Source organism: Crinia signifera, chromosome 2 (genome assembly GCF_055691185.1).
Source record: "Crinia signifera chromosome 2, ASM5569118v1, whole genome shotgun sequence".
In the NCBI taxonomy this organism is placed as follows: domain Eukaryota; kingdom Metazoa; phylum Chordata; class Amphibia; order Anura; family Myobatrachidae; genus Crinia; species Crinia signifera.
Genome location: NC_139218.1, coordinates 54,105 through 76,991, shown reverse-complemented (window position 1 = coordinate 76,991; position 22,887 = coordinate 54,105). Strand labels below are relative to the sequence as shown.

Genomic DNA, 22,887 nt, shown 5'->3' with positions numbered 1-22,887 from the left:
AGGTCTATATCTACCGATGCTTCACCCAAATACACCTCTGACTCTGATATGTTTAGCCAGAGTGATCAATTCAGAGTTAGGTCGGTGGTCTTCTAGGCCCTGAGTAAGCTCAGTAGCCCATTTTTCCATGGCTTTGTTTATCCACAAACTAACTAACGCAGGTTCAAGAAGGTTACCTGCTGTAGCGTAAATAGTTTTAAGCGTGCTTTCCATTCTGAGGTCGGCTGGCTCCTTAATAGCGATTGAACCAGGAATGGGCGGAGTAGATTTTTTTTTTTTGAAAGACGTGAAACAAACGTGTCTGCTGGTGGCGGCATTTCCCATTTAAGACTATCCTCAGGGGGAAAATGGGTATAAAGTTTTAAACCGCCTAGACAGCTGATACTTTCAGGTGCTTTCCAAGCCTATTAAACAAATTTTGGGGAGAAAGAGACCAAGCTCCTGTGTATGGAAAGGATTGAAAATTTGGGTAATACAGACCCCCCCTGAATTGGCAGCCACCGTAAGAAAAATGTGTAACCCACCTGTGGCAAAAATTGTATCCAGTCTGGCTGAAAAAGAACACCCACACTACCCGGAAGGCATGCCAAGAGCTGAAAACCAGGGAAGCTACATGAGCCTATTTGTACAGCCTCAAATATATTATGCTATACCGCAAAGCTGTGCAGCCAGATGTAGTTCGGAATCCGTAGGCAAAATACTATAAAGCAGCACAAAATTCTGCTTTAAGTTTTTCCATAGCTGAAAAACATCCATGCAAGGTTAATCCTGGAACAGCTGTCTCTGGTCTATTGTGACAGATTTAAGGTTATCTAGTGGATTCCTAAAGGTCGCTGTACCCAGAACAAAATGGTGAATGTAGCGGCCATCGTGGGAGCTAGATCAACTTTGACATAATTATTTGGAAGCAAAATTTACGAAAAAGGGAAACCGGTTATCTGGCACCTTCTAGGTCATCATGATGAGAATGAAGGGATCCAAATAATGGTAAGTAACGACTTTCCTGCTCTGACTGAATGGGCCGACCGTGATCCACTTGGGGTTCTATGTTCAATTTGATGGGGGTTAGAAAAAAATATATACCTAATATTGAGGATGAGCTGAAGCGAGGACCCTTCATACAATTCCATAGTAAGCAACAGCCTAGGGTGAATGGATGAGGCAGAGAACCAGGTAAACGGGAACGATATAGCAATGTGGCAGATCCTGCAGAGTACCCCCTCGCAAGTATGGGGAAGACATACACACAGACAGGTACATGGTTTGAGCCAACACCATTACTCCAGCACTGTGAGGCAATAATGCCAACTACTATGTATACAGTGCTGCCCTTATGACTGCAGGCTGGTTCTAGTGGTGGGCCATACCTCTAAAATATATTGTACATATGGCAGATAGACCCATCTACATGGAACAGAACCAGGATGGGACATGCAGTGGGTGGGCACTGATCGATAAAGGGACATTCACAGAACTATTATTCCAGAACAAGCACTGATCTGCTGAGAGCCAAAGGTACCACCATGAGTGACAGCACCCGCTGATGTCTGTGCCTTAATGTGAGATCTGTATATGTGTGTGTGTATATATATATAAAATATATATAAAATATATATAAAATATATATAAAATATACATAAAATATACATAAAATATACATAAAATATACACAGGCAGGCAGGCCGGCACTCCACAGCCATCCAATGTACCTGTCCAGGTGCCTTCCTAGGTATGTAAAAATACCATAAATATGTCTGTTGTGGATGGCGGCACTCGTTGGGCTTGAGTAAAGAAATCACACCAGGCTGTGGGTCTTGTTTCCGTCGATCAGACTTTTTTCAAGAACAATTGCATACAACCGTGTTGCGTACATACATCAGTTAAATAGAGAAGTGCAAGAATGGATTAGGGTGCTCCCGCCCCCTGCCGCGCATTCCCAATATGTTACCTGTCTTCCTCTGCATCCATGACCGATCGCCAGGGTGTCATTGAGATGAGCTGCGGGCGTCTGGCGCCTAGCGATGATGCCTCCTTCCCACTGACCGAACTCTCAGCCCCAATGACGTATCCTGCGGCTCCCGTCATGGTGCTGGGTCCGGTGAGCATTTGTAGATCACATTGGGACGCTTGGCTGGTTGCCGTGGCTACCAGGCTCCAGCACTGTACAGTGGAAAAATATAGTGAAAAATACTGCATAAGCGATTAAGTTTCAATGAAACCAGCATGATATAAACACAAAAACATGTGACCGTTCTAAATATACAAACACACTACGTGAAAAAAACTTTGTGCAAAAAATATATATATCAAATTCGGGGAAAACTAAAATCTTAAAAAATTGTCAAAGGAATGCTATAAGCAATATAGTGACCTAAAGTGGTGGTGTTACATAATAAGGTTGAGTAACACCCGGACTAGAAGCGATGAGAATTGTGGAAATACTGCTAACTCCTGTATGTCTAACAACTACGTTCTTTCCACGATAAAAACAGTGTAGATGACTGTTAAAAGGATTAAATTCCTACATTTTAGTTCAGACAGAAAGCTGGAGTGCTAAACCTTCCTGATTCTCAATACTAAATATACTATATCTGGTTTCTTAATATATTGTTAGGTTTATAAATAGAAAAATATGAAAACAAGGGAAAATGAAAAATTGTCAAAATTCATTCCATCACTTAGAAACTACTATGATCCTGTTTTATAGAAAGCATGTAAGGGATCATTTAACCCCATTGGGGCTACTGTATTCATGCGGAATATCCAGGAAGCTTCCAATTGTAGAAGTTTCTTCTCCCAATCTCCTCCTCGTTTTGACAAGGGCACATGATCAATTACTTTATAGGACAATGGCGCCAATGAATGTCGATGTTCTTTAAAATGTTTTGCGACCGGTTGGTCAACTTCTTTGCCCTCCATGGCATGCCGGATCGCCATCCTATGCTGTGCCATCCTAGTCTGAAAATTGCATGTAGTTTTCCCGATGTATACCAGGCTGCACGGGCAGCGCAATGCATAAATCATGACCACCTTCCAAATCCAACACCCATCTCTATTAACAGAAACTCTCCGCATCAATTGGCAAGAGAAGCTGAATTCAGAAATAGAGGAATATAAAAAAATCTTATCAAATATAAAAAAGAAAAACAAAGTAAAGTGAACACTGATTACCAAGAACAAAAAGTCTATCAGTGGGTAACGGGAAGAGCGTCTGGTAACAGACCACAATTGTGCAGACCAACGCAACAGAGATACAACCGTTATAATACCGGCCAGCACAGCGATAAGACATTGTCACAGATCGACATCGAGAATTCACCCACTTCAACTACATCCAGGCCCCCTTTAGGGGTGAGCACAAGATCTGCCCTAAAAGACACAGGTCGAGGACAAGGAGGAGTGGACAAAACAAAAGGAAAAGGCAAACGGACGTACAACAGGAAGAAAACTTAGTAGTGAACCTGTCGGACAGACCACTAACCCCTTTCGAGATGAGGTTGCTAAGTAATAGTCTGAGTTACATCCCAACAAATACCTTTATTCGGTAAGTGGACCTTGGAAATTTACAAGATCTATTAAACTCAAGGAACACTTCGCAGAGTCTTCAGAAACAACCTACAAAAAAAACGATACAACAAAAATCTAAATTTGATCCACAGTCTCATAACCCCTCGATAAAAGTTTTAACAGACTCCTGAACCATGAAGTGATGAAATATCAGAAAGCCACGAGACAAACAACTAACCGTACACAGTACAATCTTCATAGAGATGAGTATCTAGCTTTAAAATCTCTATGCAAAGATCCCTCAATAATAATTTAACAGGCGGATAAAGGTGGCGCTGTCGTCATACAGAACACGGACGATTACAGATCAGAAATTTATCGATCACTAAGAGACCCAGCCGTCTATGAAAGTCTCACAACAGATCCAACTTTGTTATGTTCAACAATGAATTCTTCATGCAGAGACAAGGATGCGCGATTGTCTTCCCATGTGGAATTTTACCAATGTTAGCGAATTTTTACATGTTCTAAGTGGAAAAATAGCTATTTTTGGACAATGAGGAATTAATGTCACACGTTAAAATCTTTCTGCGCTACATAGTCGATATACTCGTTTCTGGACTGACCCTAAACAAATATTTGAAGAAAGTATGGCCAAAATCAATGTAACAAACAAATTTATCAAATTCACATATTCGTGTGATTTTGAAAAAATACACTACCTTGATGTATTACTATCATGGGATGGGAAATTGATTACTTCCAACATATACCATAGACCCACTGACTGCAATAATGTCTTGCAAGCCGCAAGTCACCATCCCACTTCATTAAACAAGGGTCTTCCCTATTCTCAATTTTTAAGAGCTATGAGAATCTGCCAGGATGCACCATCAGCTGAAAGGGAAATAGACCAGATGAGGATACGACCTGACAGAGCTTCAAGAAGCGAAAGTAAAGGCATTAAGGCACAGTGAGGTAAAAGAAACATTAACCTCTAAACCAACAAAAAACATGAGTTTTCTATACTATATAAAATCAACTCCACGCCGACGTGGATAGTGGGGGTATGAAAAGGTCGGAGGACGCGTTCCGCCCCCCCTCGCTGGGCTCGCTGCACTTTGGTCTCATTGTAAGCACCCATCACAGCACATGTCATGGATGCTTGTACAATGAAATATCGCATCGCATTTGCTGCATCGCATCCAGTGCCATGCGATCCAATGCGACATTTCATTGTATAAGCACTCCTGTACAGTTAACATGGACATCGCATCGCATCGTACAGTACTATAGACACTACGTGATGCGTGCGATACTATGCGATATTTCATCGGACACATATGAACGGTACGCGATGCGATTTCACTACCCTGAATAGCCCACTCCGCAAATGCCGTAGTGGGCACCGTGATAATACACAAGTACCAAATATTAGCATTAAGGGCAGTATTCAATGTCAAAATTCGGCATGTGCAGCGACTCCTGTTTAGGATTTGCTGCACTGTCGCCGTGTTCCAGAGGGCTGGAGCCTTCGCTCTTCGCGAATCTTAACCCCTGCGCCGGGGGACGGCAGCAGACAGGGAGATGGAAGTCTACCTGCCTGCCCCAGAATGTATGTGTGGGGGGGGGGGGGGGGGGGGGGGAGAGCTAGCAGGGGACCGGGTAGGAGCCGCGAACACTGCTCCCGATCGTGCATATGTAATGATCGGGAGCAGTGAATATATGAATATGTAAGAGCGTCTCTTAGCTTCCGGCCCCCCTGCTGGCTGTTAAGTGTAAAAAATAAAAATTTTAATTAAATATATATTCAATTGCTGTAAGCACATGAATAAAAATAGCATGCCCCTTCACAGAATAAAATTCCTGATTTTTTTTTTACACCAAATTTAAAAAAAAAAAACTTTATTTTTAAAGGAGTTACAGTAGCAGTATTTCCACAATTCTCATCGCTTCTAGTCCGGGTGTTACTCAACCTTATTATGTAACACCACCACTTTAGGTCACTATATTGCTTATAGCATTCCTTTGACTTTTGTTAAGTTTTTAGTTTTCCCCGAATTTGATATATATATTTTTTGCACGTAGTGTGTTTGTGTATTTAGAACGGTCACATGTTTTTGTGTTTATATCATGCTGGTTTCATTGAAACTTAATCGCTTATGCAGTATTTTTCACTATATTTTCCACTGTACAGTGCTGGAGCCTGGTAGCCACGGCAACCAGCCAAGCGTCCTCACGTGATCTACACACGCTCACAGGACCCAGCACCATGACGGTAGCCGCAGGATACGTCATCGGGGCTGAGTTCGGTCAGTGGGAAGGAGGCGTCATCGCTAGGCACCCGCAGCTCATCTCAATGACACCGCGGCGATCGGGCATGGACACCGAGGAAGACAGGTGATCAGGTGACGTAGTGGGAATGTGCGGCAGGGGGCACCATAATCCATTCTTGCACTTCTCTATTTAACTGATGTATGTACACTCATATGGTTGTATGCAATTGTTCTTGAAAAAAGTCTTATCGACTGAAACAAGACCCCACAGCCTGGTGTGATTTCTTAATTCATATATCGATACATACATATATATATATATATATATATATATATATATATATATATATATATATATATATATATATATTGCTGTAGGGCCAGCACACACAAATTTCAAATAGCAACAGCTGGGGTGCCAACTTAGGCTTGCAGTCCATGGGGTACAGCCAAATATAAGTGCTCTTTATACTGGACTATATATATATATATATATATATATATATATATATATATATATATATATATATATATATATATATATATATATATATATATATATATATATATATATATATATATATATATATATATATATATATATAATAGGATTTTAATACCTACCGGTAAATCCTTTTCTCGTAGTTCTTATGGGATACAGGGAGTCGTTCATAACGATGGGGAAAAGAGCTTATCCGAAGGAGACAGGCACATATAAAAATTTATACAGGGTGTACTGGCTCCTCCCCTCTGCTCCCCTCCCTCTAGCTTCAGTTAAGTGAACTGTGCCGAAGGAGAAGAACAATATGAGAGGAATATGTGTATATTTACCGTGGTGAGATTCATCCAGCACACCCAACATTCAACATAACAGACCACATTAGCAACCCCATAACCTGGGAAGTCTAAGGGCCTAAGAACATGTCAACATGACAACTATTTTGAACTGTGTTCCAACTGGAACAATGCATAGAATTATCACCTAAGTGACAATTTACACTCGTGGACCTTTAAGGTACACTATGAAAGATTAAGTTACCTAGGTAACCTACACCCTATGTCCGCCAGGAACAAGAAGGGTAGCAGAAGGATCCAGAATTGGTCCATATCTCACAAAGTGAGCAAGGCAAACCTCCGCACAGAGGCGGGTGCCCTGTATCCCATAAGAACTTCGAGAAAAGGATTTACCGGTAGGTATTAAAATCCTATTTTCTCTATCATTCTTATGGGATACAGGGAGTCGTTCATAACGATGGGGATATACCAAAGATATCAGAACGGGCGGGATTGTGCGGAACCTATTGCCGCAGCACCGCTTGCCCAAACTGAGTATCCTCAGTGGCCAGAGCATCAAACTTATAAAATTTGACAAAAGTGTGTTGGCCAGACCATGTGGCTGCTCTACACAATTGTAAGGCCGAAACTCCTCGGGCAGCCGCCCAGGATGTCCCCACGGAACGAGTAGAGTGAGCTTTCACCCCAACAGGCATAGGCAGCTTTGCTACCGCATAAGCCTGTTTAATGGTTGCACATATCCATCGTGCAATAGACTGCTTGGAAGCAGGACGTCCAATCTTTTGGGCATCATAAAGGACGAAAAGTCCATCAGTTTTACGAATCCTTGCTGTTCTCCTGATGTAGACACGGAGAATCCTTACTACGTCCAAGGACGTCGGCACCTCAGAATGAGGCCCACCAGCAGGAACCACAATTGGCTGGTTCACATGGAACGCAGACACCACTTTGGGCAGAAAACGCGGGTTAGTGCGTAATTCTGCCCTGTCCTCAAAGAATATCAAATAAGGACTCTTGCAAGTCAATGCCCCTAGCTCCGAGACCCTCCTAGCCGAAGCTAGGGCCAGTAAGACCACTGTCTTCCAGGTTAAATATTTCAGGTCAATTTCCTCCCAAGGGCTCAAACCAGGAGGATTTAAGGAACTGCAGCACAACATCCAAGTCCCACGGTGGAGTAGGGGCCACAAAAGGAGGTTGTATATGCAATACTCCTTGCAGAAATGTCTGCACTTCAGGAATATTAGCCAGTTTCCTCTGGAAGAAAACTGATACCGCAGATACCTGCACCTTCAAAGTGCCTAGGCGTAGGCCGAGATCCAGACCAGCTTGAAGAAAGCTAAGAAATCTTTCAAGTCTGAATTCTGATGGAGAAAACTTTCCCTTTTCGCACCAACCCACATATCTTTTCCAGATATGGTGGTAATGTGCAGCTGTTACCGGTTTCCTTGCACTTGTCATAGTTCTGATGACCGAAGTGTGAAACCCCTTCTGAGTCAGGATCTGCCGTTCAACTTCCAGGCCGTCAAACGCAGCTGTTCCAAGGCCTGGAAGACGCACGGTCCTTGCATGAGTAGATCTCTTTGCAGGGGTAGGCGCCACGAGTCCCTTTGCAGACTTAGAAGTTCCGGGTACCACGTTCTTCGTGGCCAGTCTGGGGCCACCAGAATCACCTCGGTTCCTTCTCTTCTTATCTTCCTTAGCACCCGAGCCACTAGGGGAATCGGTGGGAAGACATAGACCAGGCTGTTGAACGTCCACGGTATGGAGAGGGCGTCCACTCCTTCTGCCTGAGGGTCTCTTGCCCTCGAGAAGTACCTGGATACTTTCCAGTTGTTTCTTGATGCCATCAAGTCTACCAGTGGGGTCCCCCACCGAGCCACCAGAGAATTGAATACCTGGTGGTGTAGACTCCATTCCCCGGGGTGGAGCTCGTGGCGACTGAGGAAGTCTGCTTCCCAGTTGTCCACCCCGGGTATGAAAATGGCCGAGAGCGCTTGGCAATGACTCTCTGCCCAGGACAGGATCTTCGATGCTTCCCTCATACAGGGCCTGCTCTTGGTCCCGCCCTGTCTGTTCAGGAATGCCACAGTGGTGGCGTTGTCTGATTGTATACGGACCGCCTGACCGCTGAGGAGAGGGCCCGCCTTCAGAAGTGCGTAATACACAGCACGTAACTCCAGGCTGTTGATATGGAGGCGTGTTTCCCATAGGGTCCACTTGCCCTGAAAGGACTGACCCATGGTCACTGCCCCCCATCCCGTGAGGCTTGCATCCGTGGTGACTAAGACCCAATCCTGGATGCCAATCCGACGCCCTGCCAGCAGGTTGGGCGTGTGGAGCCACCACTGTAGTGACAGTCTGGTCCGAGATGACAACGCAATGCGCCGGTGCATCTGGTGGTGTGAACCGGACCACTTCCCTAGGAGATCGAGCTGGAAAATCCTGCTGTGAAACCTCCCGAATTGGAGAGCCTCGAAAGAGGCGACCATCTTTCCCAATAGGACAATGCACTGGTGTACTGTCACCTGGGGGGTCCTTAGCAAGTCTGTGACCAGCCGCTGGATGTCCAACACCTTGTCCTGTGGCAGGGACACTCTCATGAGAGCTGTGTCCATCACCATGCCCAGGAACTGGAGTCTCTGTGAAGGGATCAGAGAAGACTTTGCCAGATTCAGGAGCCAACCATGGCCCGACAGGGTCTGTATGGTAACTTGTAGAGCTGTCTGTAGTTCCTGTGGCGACCGCGCCTTTACTAACAGGTCGTCCAAGTATGGTATCACACAGATACCCTTTTTTCTTAAAACCACCATCATCTCCGCCATCACTTTGGTGAATATGCGCGGGGCTGAGGACAAGCCGAATGGCAGTGCGCGAAACTGATAATGCTCGTTTAACAGCGCAAACCTCAGATATCTCTGATGAGGGGGCCATATTGGGATGTGAAGGTAGGCGTCCTTCACATCTAGGGACGCCAAGAACTCCCCCTCCTCCAGTGCCGCTATCACGGCCCGCAAGGACTCCATCTTGAATTTGGTTACTTTCAAGAAGGGATTCAGGGATTTTAAGTTCAGAATTGGGCGCACTGACCCGTCCGGTTTCGGAACTACAAATAGGTTCGAGTAATAACCCTGCCCCCTCTCTAGGGGAGGGACCCGGGTTATAACCTTGGCCTGCACCAGCTTTTGGATTGCTTGCTGCAACACCACTTGGTCCTCTGGGGACGCTGGGAGGCCTGATTTGAAGAACCTCTGAGGTGGCTGAACTGCAAACTCCAGCTTGTAGCCGTGCGTAATAAGAGCCTGTACCCAAGAATTGAGGCACGAGGCTTCCCAAACCTGGCCGAAGAACGCCAGTCTGGCTCCCACCTCTGCCGGAGCTAATGGTGGAGCCCCACCGTCATGCTGCGGGTTTCCCTGCAGCTGCCCCAGATGGCCGCTCTGCGGTGGCCGAAGCGGAAGGCTTCCTGGATTTACCACGGGAGCCTCTTGCAGCGTTTGAACCACCCCTTGCTTTAGGGCGGAATTTACTAGCCCGAAAGGACTGCTGCTGGGAGTGAGCCTGAAAAGGACGCTTCGGCGCCTGTGGAGTGGATGGCAGGAAAGTGGACTTTCCCGCCGTGGCTTTAGAGATTAATTCGTCTAAATCACTGCCAAATAACCTGCCACCTGTGAAGGGGAGGTTTTCTACACTCCTTTTGGAGTCAGCGTCAGCTGCCCACTGCCGGAGCCAGAGGGATCTGCGCCCTGACACTGCCATGGCTGAGTTACGGCCGTTAATGGCTCCTAACTCCTTCTGCGCTTCACACAGAACTTTAGCAGTGTCCTGAATATGGTGTAATTTTTCAGACACCTGTGCAACTGTCATGTCGCCCAGAAGACCTTCCTGTATCTGGGAGGCCCACGTGTATATGGACTTGGCCATATAGCAACTAGCTAATACAGGACGCTGACACGCGCCACTAGCAGTAAAAATGGACTTCAAAGTGTTTTCAACCTTTCTGTCCGTGGTGTCTTTAAGTGAAGACGACCCTGGTACTGGGAGTACCATCTTTTTGGCTAAGCGAGACACAGAAGAATCAACCTCCGGTGGCTCCTCCCACACCTTACGTCCCTCAGGGTCGAAGGGAAATGTGGACTTAAACTTTTTAGCCACTTTAAACCTCATTTCTGGGTTATTCCACGCTGACTTGAATGTACTTTCCAGGTCAGCCTGCTCAGGGAAAACTACCTGTTGCCTTTTCTGTGTAGCAAAGAAGGTATCACCTGCTGTGGATTCAGCTAAGGGAAGGTCCAACACCTCCCTGATCGCCATAATCAATGGCTCTGTGCCCCGCAGTAGTGACTGTGAAGCATCAGGCTCGTCATCACCTGCGTCTGCATCATCCATATCATCACCATCATCCCCATCGTCAGCCCCGGAATCAGGGGTTTGAGAGGGGGTTTTCTCTTACGAGTATCCCCAGGGGTGGGAGTAATTACATCCACTCTGGCAGAGAGGACAGCTGGCACAAACTTATCACTGCACACCATACATGTAAGTTTCCTCACCATTGTGACAAACAAACAGTCTCCCCTCACACAGCGCGCACACACAGTGGATATGCAGTGTGAAATAACCAGATAAATACTATGTTAGCCTTATCTGATCTGTACAGCTTAACCAAGCCAGTGGGGTGGTGTACAGAGGATAATGGAGGAGACCAATACACCTGATAACCTTAGCTCTCCGATTAGAAGAGCTGGTAATACAGTACAGTAATCAATAACAGTACTTTACAGTGTAAGCAGGCAAGTGCACAAGTACACAAGCGCTGAAAACCTGAAGCTGTCTCTGCAAGCAGATTCCCTCTGATCCACACCGCTGAGGAGTGTCTGGAGCAGTATAATGGCGTTTCCAGCAGCCAGGGAAGAAGCAGGAAGCAGGTTTTGGCGCCCTCACAGAGCTGGTCTCACTCTGGGTAAGCTCCGCCCAGCGTAATGGCGCCGGAGCTTACCTGCGTTTTATACTGAGACTGACATTGGGGAATGTCCAAATCCTCTTTGGTAACTGCCCTGGACAAAACAGGAACTGTACCCTGTCTCAGTGTAGGCAGGGGGTTACGCGGTCCCTGTGCAGGGCACCGCCATACCGCCGCCATTTTGCCGCACAATAACCCGGGGACCCCACGGCGGGGGACCCCGGGGTAATACTCACCACTGACGTCTTCAGACTGGACTAGGGGTGTGCGGCGTGCCAGGGGTGTGCGCGCTGCAGCGCAATGCCCGCGGTAACATCACCCACTCAGGACGGTGGTCCTGTGGCAGGGACAGCTCGGTACCTTGAAGTGGCCAGCAGCTGAACCCTTCCCCTAGTCTCCCACGACGCAGGGCTGCTGTTAAGTCCAAACAGCAGCCCCAAAATAATAAAGAAAATAAAACAGAAGAAAAACTCTCTGGAGCTCTTCCTGATGCGTGCTTCTCCTGAGGCACAGTTCTCAAACTGAAGCTAGAGGGAGGGGAGCAGAGGGGAGGAGCCAGTACACCCTGTATAAATTTTTATATGTGCCTGTCTCCTTCGGATAAGCTCTTTTCCCCATCGTTATGAACGACTCCCTGTATCCCATAAGAATGATAGAGAAATATATATATATATATATATATATATATATAGATAGATAGATAGATAGATATAAAAGCAGAAGATAAAGGTGCTAGAAACATTTTCTACCATGACACTTGGCTGAGTGTCCCTGATCTCCTCTGCAGCACTACCAATGTGACAGGCTTACAGTGTGTATTGTGTGCTCCCAGCATAGGTATTGCATTGCGTATTCCCAACGGTCAGTGACTGTGCAACTGCCATAGGGGGAGAAGCCTTTACAGTCTTGTAAGCACAACTCCCTGTGGCAGCTGAACTCTGTGATCTCACCCAGCTCCCTGCACTGCAGAAAGACACTAAACTAAACTACAGCACAATGTTCCCTACTCCATCGAATTCTGGGGTCTGGGCAGAGGAGCTTACTTTTCATGCTAGAGTTTAAGTGCCAGCTCCAGACACAACCTGCAGTCCCTTGGTCCAGTGTCCTCCAGCCTTGCTATAAGAGAAACACGTTCCTGTTATTTGTAAATCCTCGATAACATACATGTAATAGCGATAGGAATTCACAGAGAAAACCAAATACTTTATGAAGGTCATTTAACACCAACAGGAGCTATAGTTCCATCTAGCATCTTCTATCCCTGACACACATGGAGAACGTCCAGGTTCTGTCGCCATCTTACGGCCATTTTATATGACATCAGCTTTCCCATAACAACCTACATTTGGTTTTTGTGAGAGAATCTAGAACCTTCACCTCTAATGGCTACAATAAAATAATGGAGTTAGGGTGAGTTCCAGATTACAGTTCCCAGAAAGACCATGTAATACGCACATTGTGTGTTAGTGTATCCCAGACAGGTTGTGTAACCAGTATCACCAGGAATTACTGTCAAAGGGGCCCAGAAATCTGACCTCAGGCTCCATCATGAGATGACCAGAATATCCTGCGCTAATGATCTGGAAGCTTGGGTTGTGCTCTATGAGATCAGCAGATGGGCACAGACTCCGCCGGCTGTCACATAAATGCCATTAGTCACAAGTCTCCTTTTAAACAAAAGCAGATCTAGGAGATTATTATCTTTACTGGTCCCATTTGTGCATGAATCCTGCGTCACATGCTTCCACAAAGCCCTCCGTTCCTCTCTCCAAGCTGTGATGAAGGCTCTGATGTGTGAGGAGCCTGGCCAGGTCGGGGAACTCTTTATCACACTGGGGACAGCAAAAGCTCTGCAGTCTATGATAGCGATGTCCTCTTTGATGCCTGAACAGATTAGAACTCTGAGTGAAGGTTTTCCCGCACTCACACACATATGGTCTCTCTCGAGTGTGCACTCTATGATGCATAATAAGGTGAGATCTACATTTAAAGCTCTTTTCGCATCTCTGACACTGAAATGGTTTCTTCGCCGACTTCCCCAAATGTGTTTTACTTGCTTCACTTGAGTGTTCTATTTGTAAGGTTTGATCTGTATTAATGCTCTGTTGTGACACCATGTGGGTCTTTGTCGCTTCATTGCGTTTAGTGCTGGTGTGTGACGGAGGTTTGGGAGCACTGGAGGACTTTACTGGTTTCTCATGTTTCTTGCCCAATGTCGGGGCGGTTTGTTCCGTGCTAACATCAGTTCCCACAGCACAAGTCTGGGATTGGGGGTCGCTGGGTGAACCTTCCTGCTTGATCTGAATAATGGGCACGTTTTCTACTGAAACAGAGAAAATTATAAAGAACTGAAGTTTGGCAGAACATTTGAGTGTATCTTTAATATTTACTATACAAATCGGCACACGTAGCACAACCATACTGGCCTCCCGGCTAAAACCTTATATCAAGATGACCTCGATCTCATTTGCCCCAGTACGTTATATTGAACAATCCATAACATCTAGAAAACATTTCTTGCTTGATATTTTTCAGATCACGTTTCGCCCTTTCAGGGGTGTGAATGTCTGGATACAAATGTAGGTTCTGGTTTTAATCAATACTCAGAGTTATGCCATAATAACACCTTTCAGGATCTAGTCCTTATAACTTCTTCCATTAACCGGAAGAAATCAGCCAAGTCATTTAGAGATGAATAAAGTTGTCTCTTGCAGACATATAGAGCATTGGATCTACCTGTAACGTTAGCTGAGTATTGGTTATAATCTGCAATAACAGGTCTTACAGGATACAGGTGTCCTTCATATGTCACACTCTAGAATGCCTGACTGCGTATGTACAGATAGAGCCTGCCAACGTGTGCATAGCAGCGCAGTAAGTCGCACACCATGGCGTATCACCACAGCGCATGCGTCAGATGTCTAATGTAAAGCTATAGCGCAAGAATCCGCATTGAAATGCACTATAGCGCAATAATTACTTTACTGTACGTTACATTTTCTCAGAAAATACTATTGCAGAGACGTGCGTCGCATTACGTTACAGGGATACGGTCATTGGGTCTACAGCAAGTTGGGTCGACATGGATCAATGTGGACATGTCATTAGGTCGACACAAGCATTAGGTCGACAGTCAAAAGGTGTTTTTCAGTTTTTTTTAGCCCGCAGGCGGTATTTCATGCTCTACCATCCACTACGGCGTGGTGGGAGAATAAAAGTGTGTGCCGAGCGATGCAGTGCACTGGGAACTGTGCCCATGTCGACCCCAACTCATTTATAACAGACTATGGGGAGAAGTGAGCGAGTATAGGACATGCATGTACCCCATTCTCAGCAAACGGCGCACCAAGACCGCTCACTGCGGAGACATCTGACGCATGCGGTGATTTATCCTGTACTGTAGGTTATTCTTGTGTAAGGGCAATGCTGTACGTGTGTCTCATTATACTACACTGGTTAAACACAGATTTATGCTACAGCACCAAGAGTGATCCTATGCCATTGCTTATGCTGCATCGGCTACAAGAACTGTGGGACTGGGACGCTCCACCTGACCACTGTACATTACATGGCCCATTTGCCAGAGCTTGTATTGTACTGTACAGATGGAGATGCAGCACCGAGTGTCTCCTATGCAAGAGCCGCCCATTCTCACTGTGTGTGCACAGTATACAAAGCAGTGAAGATCCAGTTGTCACAGTGTACTGCTAGGGGACTTGGATGCACACATACAGTACAGTCCAGCATCTGGTTAACGCTTGTACAGAGAGTGCCGCAGCGCCATTTACCTATAATGAGATGTGCTGTTGGACTGTACTGTATGTGTGCATCCGAGTCCCCTAGCAGTACACTGTGACAACTGCATCACCAGTGCCGACCACAGCGATATATAGACACTGGAGGCTGAAGGCCGAGGATAAACAGCTGTAACAATATCAGGATGGCTCACAGATAATGACTAGGTAGACACCAAAAGGTCGACATTGCCGTAAGGTCTATATGGAAATGTTCGACACACGAATAGGTTTGCGGGAGTTTTTCGCAATTTTTACTTTATGAGGCTTTACCAGCCACGTGGACTCTGATTGGCCGCGGTGAAGTGGGCCGAGCACAGCGAGGGGACGTACTACACTAATTGTGGCTCCACAAACTCATGTCAACTTTTCATGTGTCAACCTTTTCCATGTTGACCTTTTAGTGTCAACCTACTGACTGTCTCCCAGGACATTGTGTGCTAATCCGCACCCATGCAGAACAGGTTTTCTTGATATACACATTTTATTTCTCATTTCCACCTTATTGTTTCTGTACAAAAGATGATTCGTTTCTCTCCACATAAATATTCTGCTTCTATAAATAGGGATGACACAAATGGCAAACTCCTCTCGTGGGACATTGTACTGAGATTCACAGCAATCCCTGGTCACAGGCCTCCGGCGAGAGGCTGTGAGTCTTCTGATGGGAGACCAGTCTGGACAGTTCCGGGAAGGCTTTGTCACACGAGCTGCAGGAGTAGGTTTCCTCCCCGAGGTGCAGCCTATGGTGCCGCAGTAGAGAAGAGTTGACCTTGAAGCTTTTGCCGCACTGATTACAGGTGAAGGGCCGTTCCTCTGTGTGTGTTTTCTGGTGGATATGAAGGTAAGAGCTCTGTGTAAAACTCTTTCCACATGTGTTACAGATATATGGCTTCTCCCCCACATGCACCCTCTGATGTCTAACAAGTGTAGAGTTGACACGGAAACTCTTGCCACAGTCAGCACATGCATAAGGTCTTTCTCCTGTGTGTGTCCGCTGATGGATGATGAGGTATGAGCTCTGAGTGAAGGTTTTCCCACACTCTGTGCATACATAAGGCCTCTCGCCACGATGTCCTCTTTGATGCCTGAACAGATTGGAACTCTGAGTGAAGGTTTTCCCGCACTCACACACGTATGGTCTTTCTCGGGTGTGCACTCTCTGGTGCATAATAAGGTGAGATCTACAGTTAAAGCTCTTCTCGCATCTCAGACACTCAAATGGTTTCTTTGAAGAAAGTTTCTTCCCCGACTTGCCCATATAGGTTTTACCTTGTTCACCTGAGCTTATTCTTTTTATTGATTGCTCTGTGTTCATATTCTCTCGGACAATCACTTTAGTCTTTGTCGCTTCATTGCGTTTAGTGCTGGTGTGTGACGGAGGTTTGGGAGCACTGGAGGACTTTACTGGTTTCTCATGTTTCTTGCCCAAGGTCGGGGCGGTTTGTTCCGTGCTAACATCAGTTCCCACAGCACAAGTCTGGGATTGGAGGTCGCTGGGTGAACCTTCCTGCTTGATCTGAATAATGGGCACGTTTTCTACTGAAACAGAAAATCAAACACAACTGAAGTTTCACTAGTTGTTGAAAAACGATAATACCTTAAATTGTCTTTCGCCTTCTTTTTTTATATGAGCAATTTTATACTTGTGTTAAATCCTTATTTAGTGCAGACTCCCTAATTTCCCAAACCTTTGCCCATAGTGCCTCCCTCTAAGCCCCATGTCTGCCGAAGCCTCGAGTTATGCCTTTCCAAGTGCCACAGAATATATCCTCTGTACTACTTGCCTATTGGGGACACTGGGCCAATGTTAAAGCTGCCTCTAAGGGTGGGTACCAACAATGACATTCACCTTTCTTCCATGGATGCAAACAGATTATGGTGAAAATATGAATCGATAAGCAGGTGGCAGCCATACACAGCTTCTCAATGAGGGCTCCAACTATACAGGAGAACCTCATTCCTCCATTCAAAGTTTCAACTCCACATTCCGAACATCTAATAACAGTAGGGATAACTAAAAGGAAGTAGGAACACCTACAACTCACAACACAAAATGGTTTTGCTCACCCACTACATTGTTGTAGTCCTGATGTTGGACTGGGCTCAAAATATCAGATTGTTACCTGATAATATGCTTTTCTTTACTCCACTATGGCCGCCATCACCTGTAGGTTTCTCCCTTATTGGATAGCATTCGGAAAGGGAAAAAAAGACACAGCTCCTCTATATAAGGCTCCTCCTTGCCTCTGTGTCTTTAATCTCTAGCTCCAAACAAAAACCGTTCATTTCACCATAACACATAACATAGGGTAGGGAATCTATGCTACCATGGTGGAGTAGAGGAAAGCATATTATCAGGTAAGAATCTGATATTTCCTCTACCTCCCCCATGACAGCCATCACCTGTGGGTCATACCCTTGCAGATTACTCACTGGGTTATACAAACCAACAAATTGAGGAACCTTTTCTCTTCATTTTTTTTTTTTCTTTGTGTTTTTTTTTTTCTTTGTGTTTTTATTTTTTTCTTTGTGTTTTTTTTTTTTTTTTAATATATATATATATATATATATATATATATATATATATATGTCCTGCAGATTCCTTTTGGCTCTTGAATTTGAGCTTGAGGAAATAAGGCGGCACTCCAAGGATTTGAGTAAAATGTAAAAAAGTTTTATATAGACATGGTGATAATAAAGGACATCTACAACGACGTTTCAAGGCCCACTGGCCTTTTCATCAGGATGCTGTCAAATGTACATATATATATAATTTATGTATGGATGCCCATCCTGCAGCTTTACATAAGTCAATTATGGATGCCGACCCCTTTTCTGCCCAGGAGGTCGCCATCGCTCTTGTAGAGTGTGCTTTTAACCCCTTTTGGGGTAATTGCTTATTTAATTCATAAGCTTCTATGATGCAACTCCTGATCCATCTGGCAATTCTGACTTTCAAGGCCGCACGACCCTTGTTCTTGCCTTCTGTTAGGATGAACTAATTTTTTGTTTCCCTAATCTCGTGACCTTTGAACATAAATTTTTAATGCTCTGACTACATTCAGTGTGTTCAAACGGGCTTCCTTGACATTTACTGGGTTTGCGCAAAAGGAGGGCAACACTATCTCTTGGTTTATGTGAAAATCTGAGACGACTTTGGGCAAGAACTGTGGATTTGTACGAAGAACCACCTTGTCCTCAAAAAAATTTAGGAATGGCTCCTCCGCCCACAAGGTCTGTAGTTCTGATACTCTTCTTGCTGATGTAATTGCTACCAAGAAGACATCCTTCCATGTGAGTAATCTATACGGAATCTCCTGTAATGGCTCAAATGGTTTTTCTGTAAGTGCGTTTAATACTAAGTTTAAGTCCCAGGGTGCTAATGGCTGTTGAAACCGTGGTCTTATCTTCTTGGCCGCCTGTACAAACCTATGTATATAGCGGTCGTCTGCTATATTCCTATCCAGCATGGCTGCTTAAGCTGAAATTTGTACTTTTAACAAGCTGACGGACAATAGTTTTTCCAAACCTTTTTGTAAAAAGTCCAGAATAGTGGATATTTTGCTCTGGTTTTCCTTGCACAAAGATCTGTATTTCAGCCACATTTTGTAGTACGTTAGAAGTTGAAGTTTTCCTCGCCTTGAGCAAGGTAGCTACTACTGACCCTGAAAAACATTTATTCTTCAAGGTTTTGGCTTCTTTAGCCACACCTTCAAGTTCCAAGTCAATGGCTGTTGTCGACGAACTTGGCCCTGTATCAAAAGTTCTGATGTCTGAGGAAGCTTCCAACTGAAGTAGCTTGGGGAACCATGCCCTCCCCTCGGCCAATATGGCAATCACTTTTGTGTTCTCTCTCTAAGCTTTCCTCAGAAATCTCGGAATTATGGGAAATGGTGGGAAAGCGTAGGCCAGATACATTGACCATTCTGCTGTCAGTGCGTCCCAATGATCCGCCTGAGGATCTTGGAAACTTGAAAAATAAATGGGAACTTTTTTGTTCTGAGCTGTAGCCATAAGGTCCACTTGCGGAATTCCCCACTTTTCCACTAGGACAGTGAATACCCCTCTGTTTAATTCCCATTCTCCTGGAAGACACATTGTTCTGCTCAGTCCATCTGCTAATTGGTTTTCCTTGCCTGCCAGGAAGATGGCCATAATGTTCAATACATTGTTTTCTTCCCATATCAGCAGCTTTTCCACTTATCTCATTATACTTTGACTCCGAGTGCCCCCTTGTCTGTTGATGTAGGACACAAGTGCTTGATTGTCTAACCGAACAATCACATCCTTGTTGATCAATAGACTGTTGAAATGCCAAGATGGCTGCCCTCATCTCTCTCAGATTGGAGTAGATCGGTCGTGACCAGTTTGTCCAGTGCCCCTGAGCTGCTACTTTCCCACAAACTCCTCCCCAGCCTTTTTAACTGGCTTCGGTGGTGGTCACTTGATCTACAGTCGCAAATGACTTTCCTAATTCCAATCTGCTTTTGTGTGACCACCACCTTATGGCCCTTATTCAGATCGGATTGCAGTACAAATTTGGTTGGAAAATGGGCAAAACCATGTGCACTGCAGGTGGGGCAGATGTAACATGTGCAGAGAGAGTTAAATTTGGGTGGGGTGTGCTGAAACTGAAATCTAATTTGCAGTGTAAAAATAATGCAGCCAGTATTTACCTTGCACAGAAACAAAGTAACTCACACAAATCTAACTCTGCACATGTTACATCTGCCCCACCTGCAGTGCACATGGTTTTGCCCATTTTCAAACCAAATTTGTACTGCAATCAGATCTGAATAAAGGCCATTGGGGCAGATGTATTAAGCCTTAACGAGATAAATGCAACGGTGATAAGGAGAGATAAACGTCCAGCCAATCAGCTCCTTACTGACTTGTTTCAAACACAGCCTGTAACATGGCAGTTAGGATGTGATTGGCTGGACGTTTGTCTTTCCTTATCACCCTTGCATTTATCTCTTGCTAAAGCTTAATACATCTGCCCCATTGTCTTCTTTCGCTCTTTTTGACAGTATCATTTTCTGTGTAAGATCTCAGTTCTGCAGCTTTCACATGTGGAATCTAGCCCATTGAACGGTCTCTAAGGCCACGGCCATAAGGCCTGAGATTCTCATACATTCTTCCGTAGATATTACTGCTCTTCCTATCATTGATAACATCAATTGAACCAGCTTCTGTTGTCTTACTGGAGTCAATTTTACTCTCATTGATTGAGTGTCCAGATAAAATATCTGAGGGTGATACTGGTTTGACGGTTTGAGCTGAATCTCTTCTGCGTTTGAGCCATCCGTGCTTTGATAGGTACTGCAGTGCCCTTTCCGTATGTTCTGCTACCAACTCTTTTGTGTTTGCCACAATCAGAAAATCATCCAGATACGGCCAGACTAATATACCTTCGCGCCTTAGATTTGCGACGACTACTACCAGTACTTTGGTGAATCTTCTGGGTGACGTAGCTAGGCCAAACGGCAGTGCTGTGAACTGATAACTGACTCCTCTGATGCAGAATCTTAAAAAGTTCTGATGACCCAGAAATATTGGCACATGAAGGTACAGTATGCGTCCTTTAGGTAGACAGAGGTCATATATGCATTTCTTTTTAGATCTGGTAGTACCGCCTTTGATTCCATTCTGAAGGTTCTCACTTAAACCGGTTTAACCTTCTTAGATCTAATATCGTTCTGAACACTCCTGATGCTTTTTGCACCACACAAAAATCTGGTGTACCACCCCTTGCCTATTTGTGACTGGGGTGCTTTTATCACCACTTTTTGCCTTATCTCCTCCAGACTTGACAACAGTGCCTCTCTTTCCACTATATCCTTGGGTATCAGAGATTCTGTAAAAAAGATTCCTGGGAATTTCTTGAATTCTATTTTGTATCCTGTCCTTATTATCTCTAGGAACCACCTGTCCGTCGTGGATCTCTCCCAGGTGCTTCTGAATTTTAGCAACCTGGCCCATACCGCCTGGGATCTGGCGTCATTGAGTGTTCTGTCGCGATGAAAATCTGCCCTCTTCCTCTTTGGGCCCGAAAATTCATCCTTGAAGACCAATTGCTCCTTCTATATCCTCTGCCTGGTCGATAACAGGACTCTCTGTAGTCCTGTGGCTGGTACTTAAAATACCTATTGGTTGGACTTTTTTTTACTTGTAATGATTTGGTCTAACTGTGCACCAAACAAATAGTCGCCTTGAAATGGTAACAGTAATTTGTTCTTTGATTGAACATCTGCGGCCCAAGGTTTGAGCCAGAGTGCCCTTCTAACCACCGCTGCCGTAGCGCTAGCCCTTGCTGCCAACCTCACTGAGTCCATAGATGCTTCGCATAAGAACTCCACAGCTAGCTGAATGTTTTGCACCATTTTGTGCAAGTCGGACTTTCTGATCCCATCAAGCATGTCGGCCTCCAGTTGTTGACACCACTCTCTCAACACCCTCAATGTCACAGCCATTGATCCCACTGGTTTTAAGGCTGCACCGTTTCTAAGGTGCTGTTTTCTTAAGCCTAGTTCAATGTGACTTTCCATCAGATCTTTAAATATATTTGCGTCCTCGAGAGGTAATGTAGTTTTCTTAGATATCCGTGCTATCACGGCGTCTAGTTTAGGTAATTCTTCCCTCGTTGTTACCTGATACTGCTGAAAAGGATACGTTTTGCTCATTTTAAAAAGTACTGTCACCCTTTTGTCAGGGTGCTTCCACTCTTCTGCCATCAATTCTTTAAGAGACTGGGACAGGAAAAGTTTTACTTTTCTTCTTTTTAGCTCTGAACAGCTCCTCTTGCAATTTCAAATCCTCCTGAGTAGCCTCTATATTAAGAGATTTATGAATCAGGGTAAGTACATTATCGACCATATCCGAATTAAAGTCCATTTCAGACTTATCCAGTACAGTCTTTTCCTCATCCTCAAATGCTTCTGCCCCTGCTTCCTCCACTGAGTCTGTTGATCCCTCACTCAACCTGGCGCGGCTTCTTTTGCCAGTTATTTTCACCAAGTCCATATATATTGCTTACCATAGCTTCTATAAAATAAATATATAGAGCCCAAAAACAACTTACTTTAGTGGCTTACCCCGACTTTTTAGTGGTCTGCCTCTTTTTCTCCTCCATAATGCTTTCGGATACAGCCGCCTATTAAATCATAGAATCCATTCAAAAAAGACTCCTCCAATTTTAGTATATGCGCTGCCAAGCTTGCACCCTTAATGAGCAAATATGCCCCAAAATAAAAATTTACTTACCCCGTGAGAATAAACGAAGTGCGCCATGTACAGCACCGCTCGTAGCACCCAGCACGTTGATGGTATAGGAGAGCTTGGTTCCTGCTTCCGGCATCACATGCGGCTTTTACCTCTCAGCCGCCGCATCACTGTGATGCACAGAGCTCCCTGATGACGTCCACCCGTTTTTGCTGATGAACCCGGGCAGGCGGACGCGGCTAGTAAACACCCCCCCAGCCAGCTAGGACACCGTCGCTTGTAGCCGCCCAGCACCTGGGGATGGCATGCGACTATGGATGCTACTGAAGGCTAA

General features: G+C 45.0%; 1 protein-coding gene across 6 annotated transcripts in view; it reads right to left on the bottom strand.

Moving 5' to 3' along the window:
* Positions 1-12,700: 12,700 nt before the first annotated feature.
* The window catches only part of LOC146059304 (uncharacterized), a 62,858-nt gene continuing 52,671 nt past the window's right edge, over positions 12,701-22,887 (bottom strand). For 2 of the 6 annotated variants that reach the window (XM_083171415.1, XM_083171413.1), the window contains one exon: positions 13,900-16,871. In XM_083171415.1, coding sequence (XP_083027541.1) covers positions 15,943-16,871 — 929 coding nt within the window. In that variant the 3' untranslated portion in view covers positions 13,900-15,942. Of the gene's footprint in view, positions 13,859-13,899; positions 16,872-22,887 lie in introns of those variants that run through there. The other 4 variants (XR_014470213.1, XM_083171416.1, XM_083171417.1 and 1 more) reach the window with 4 other exon arrangements.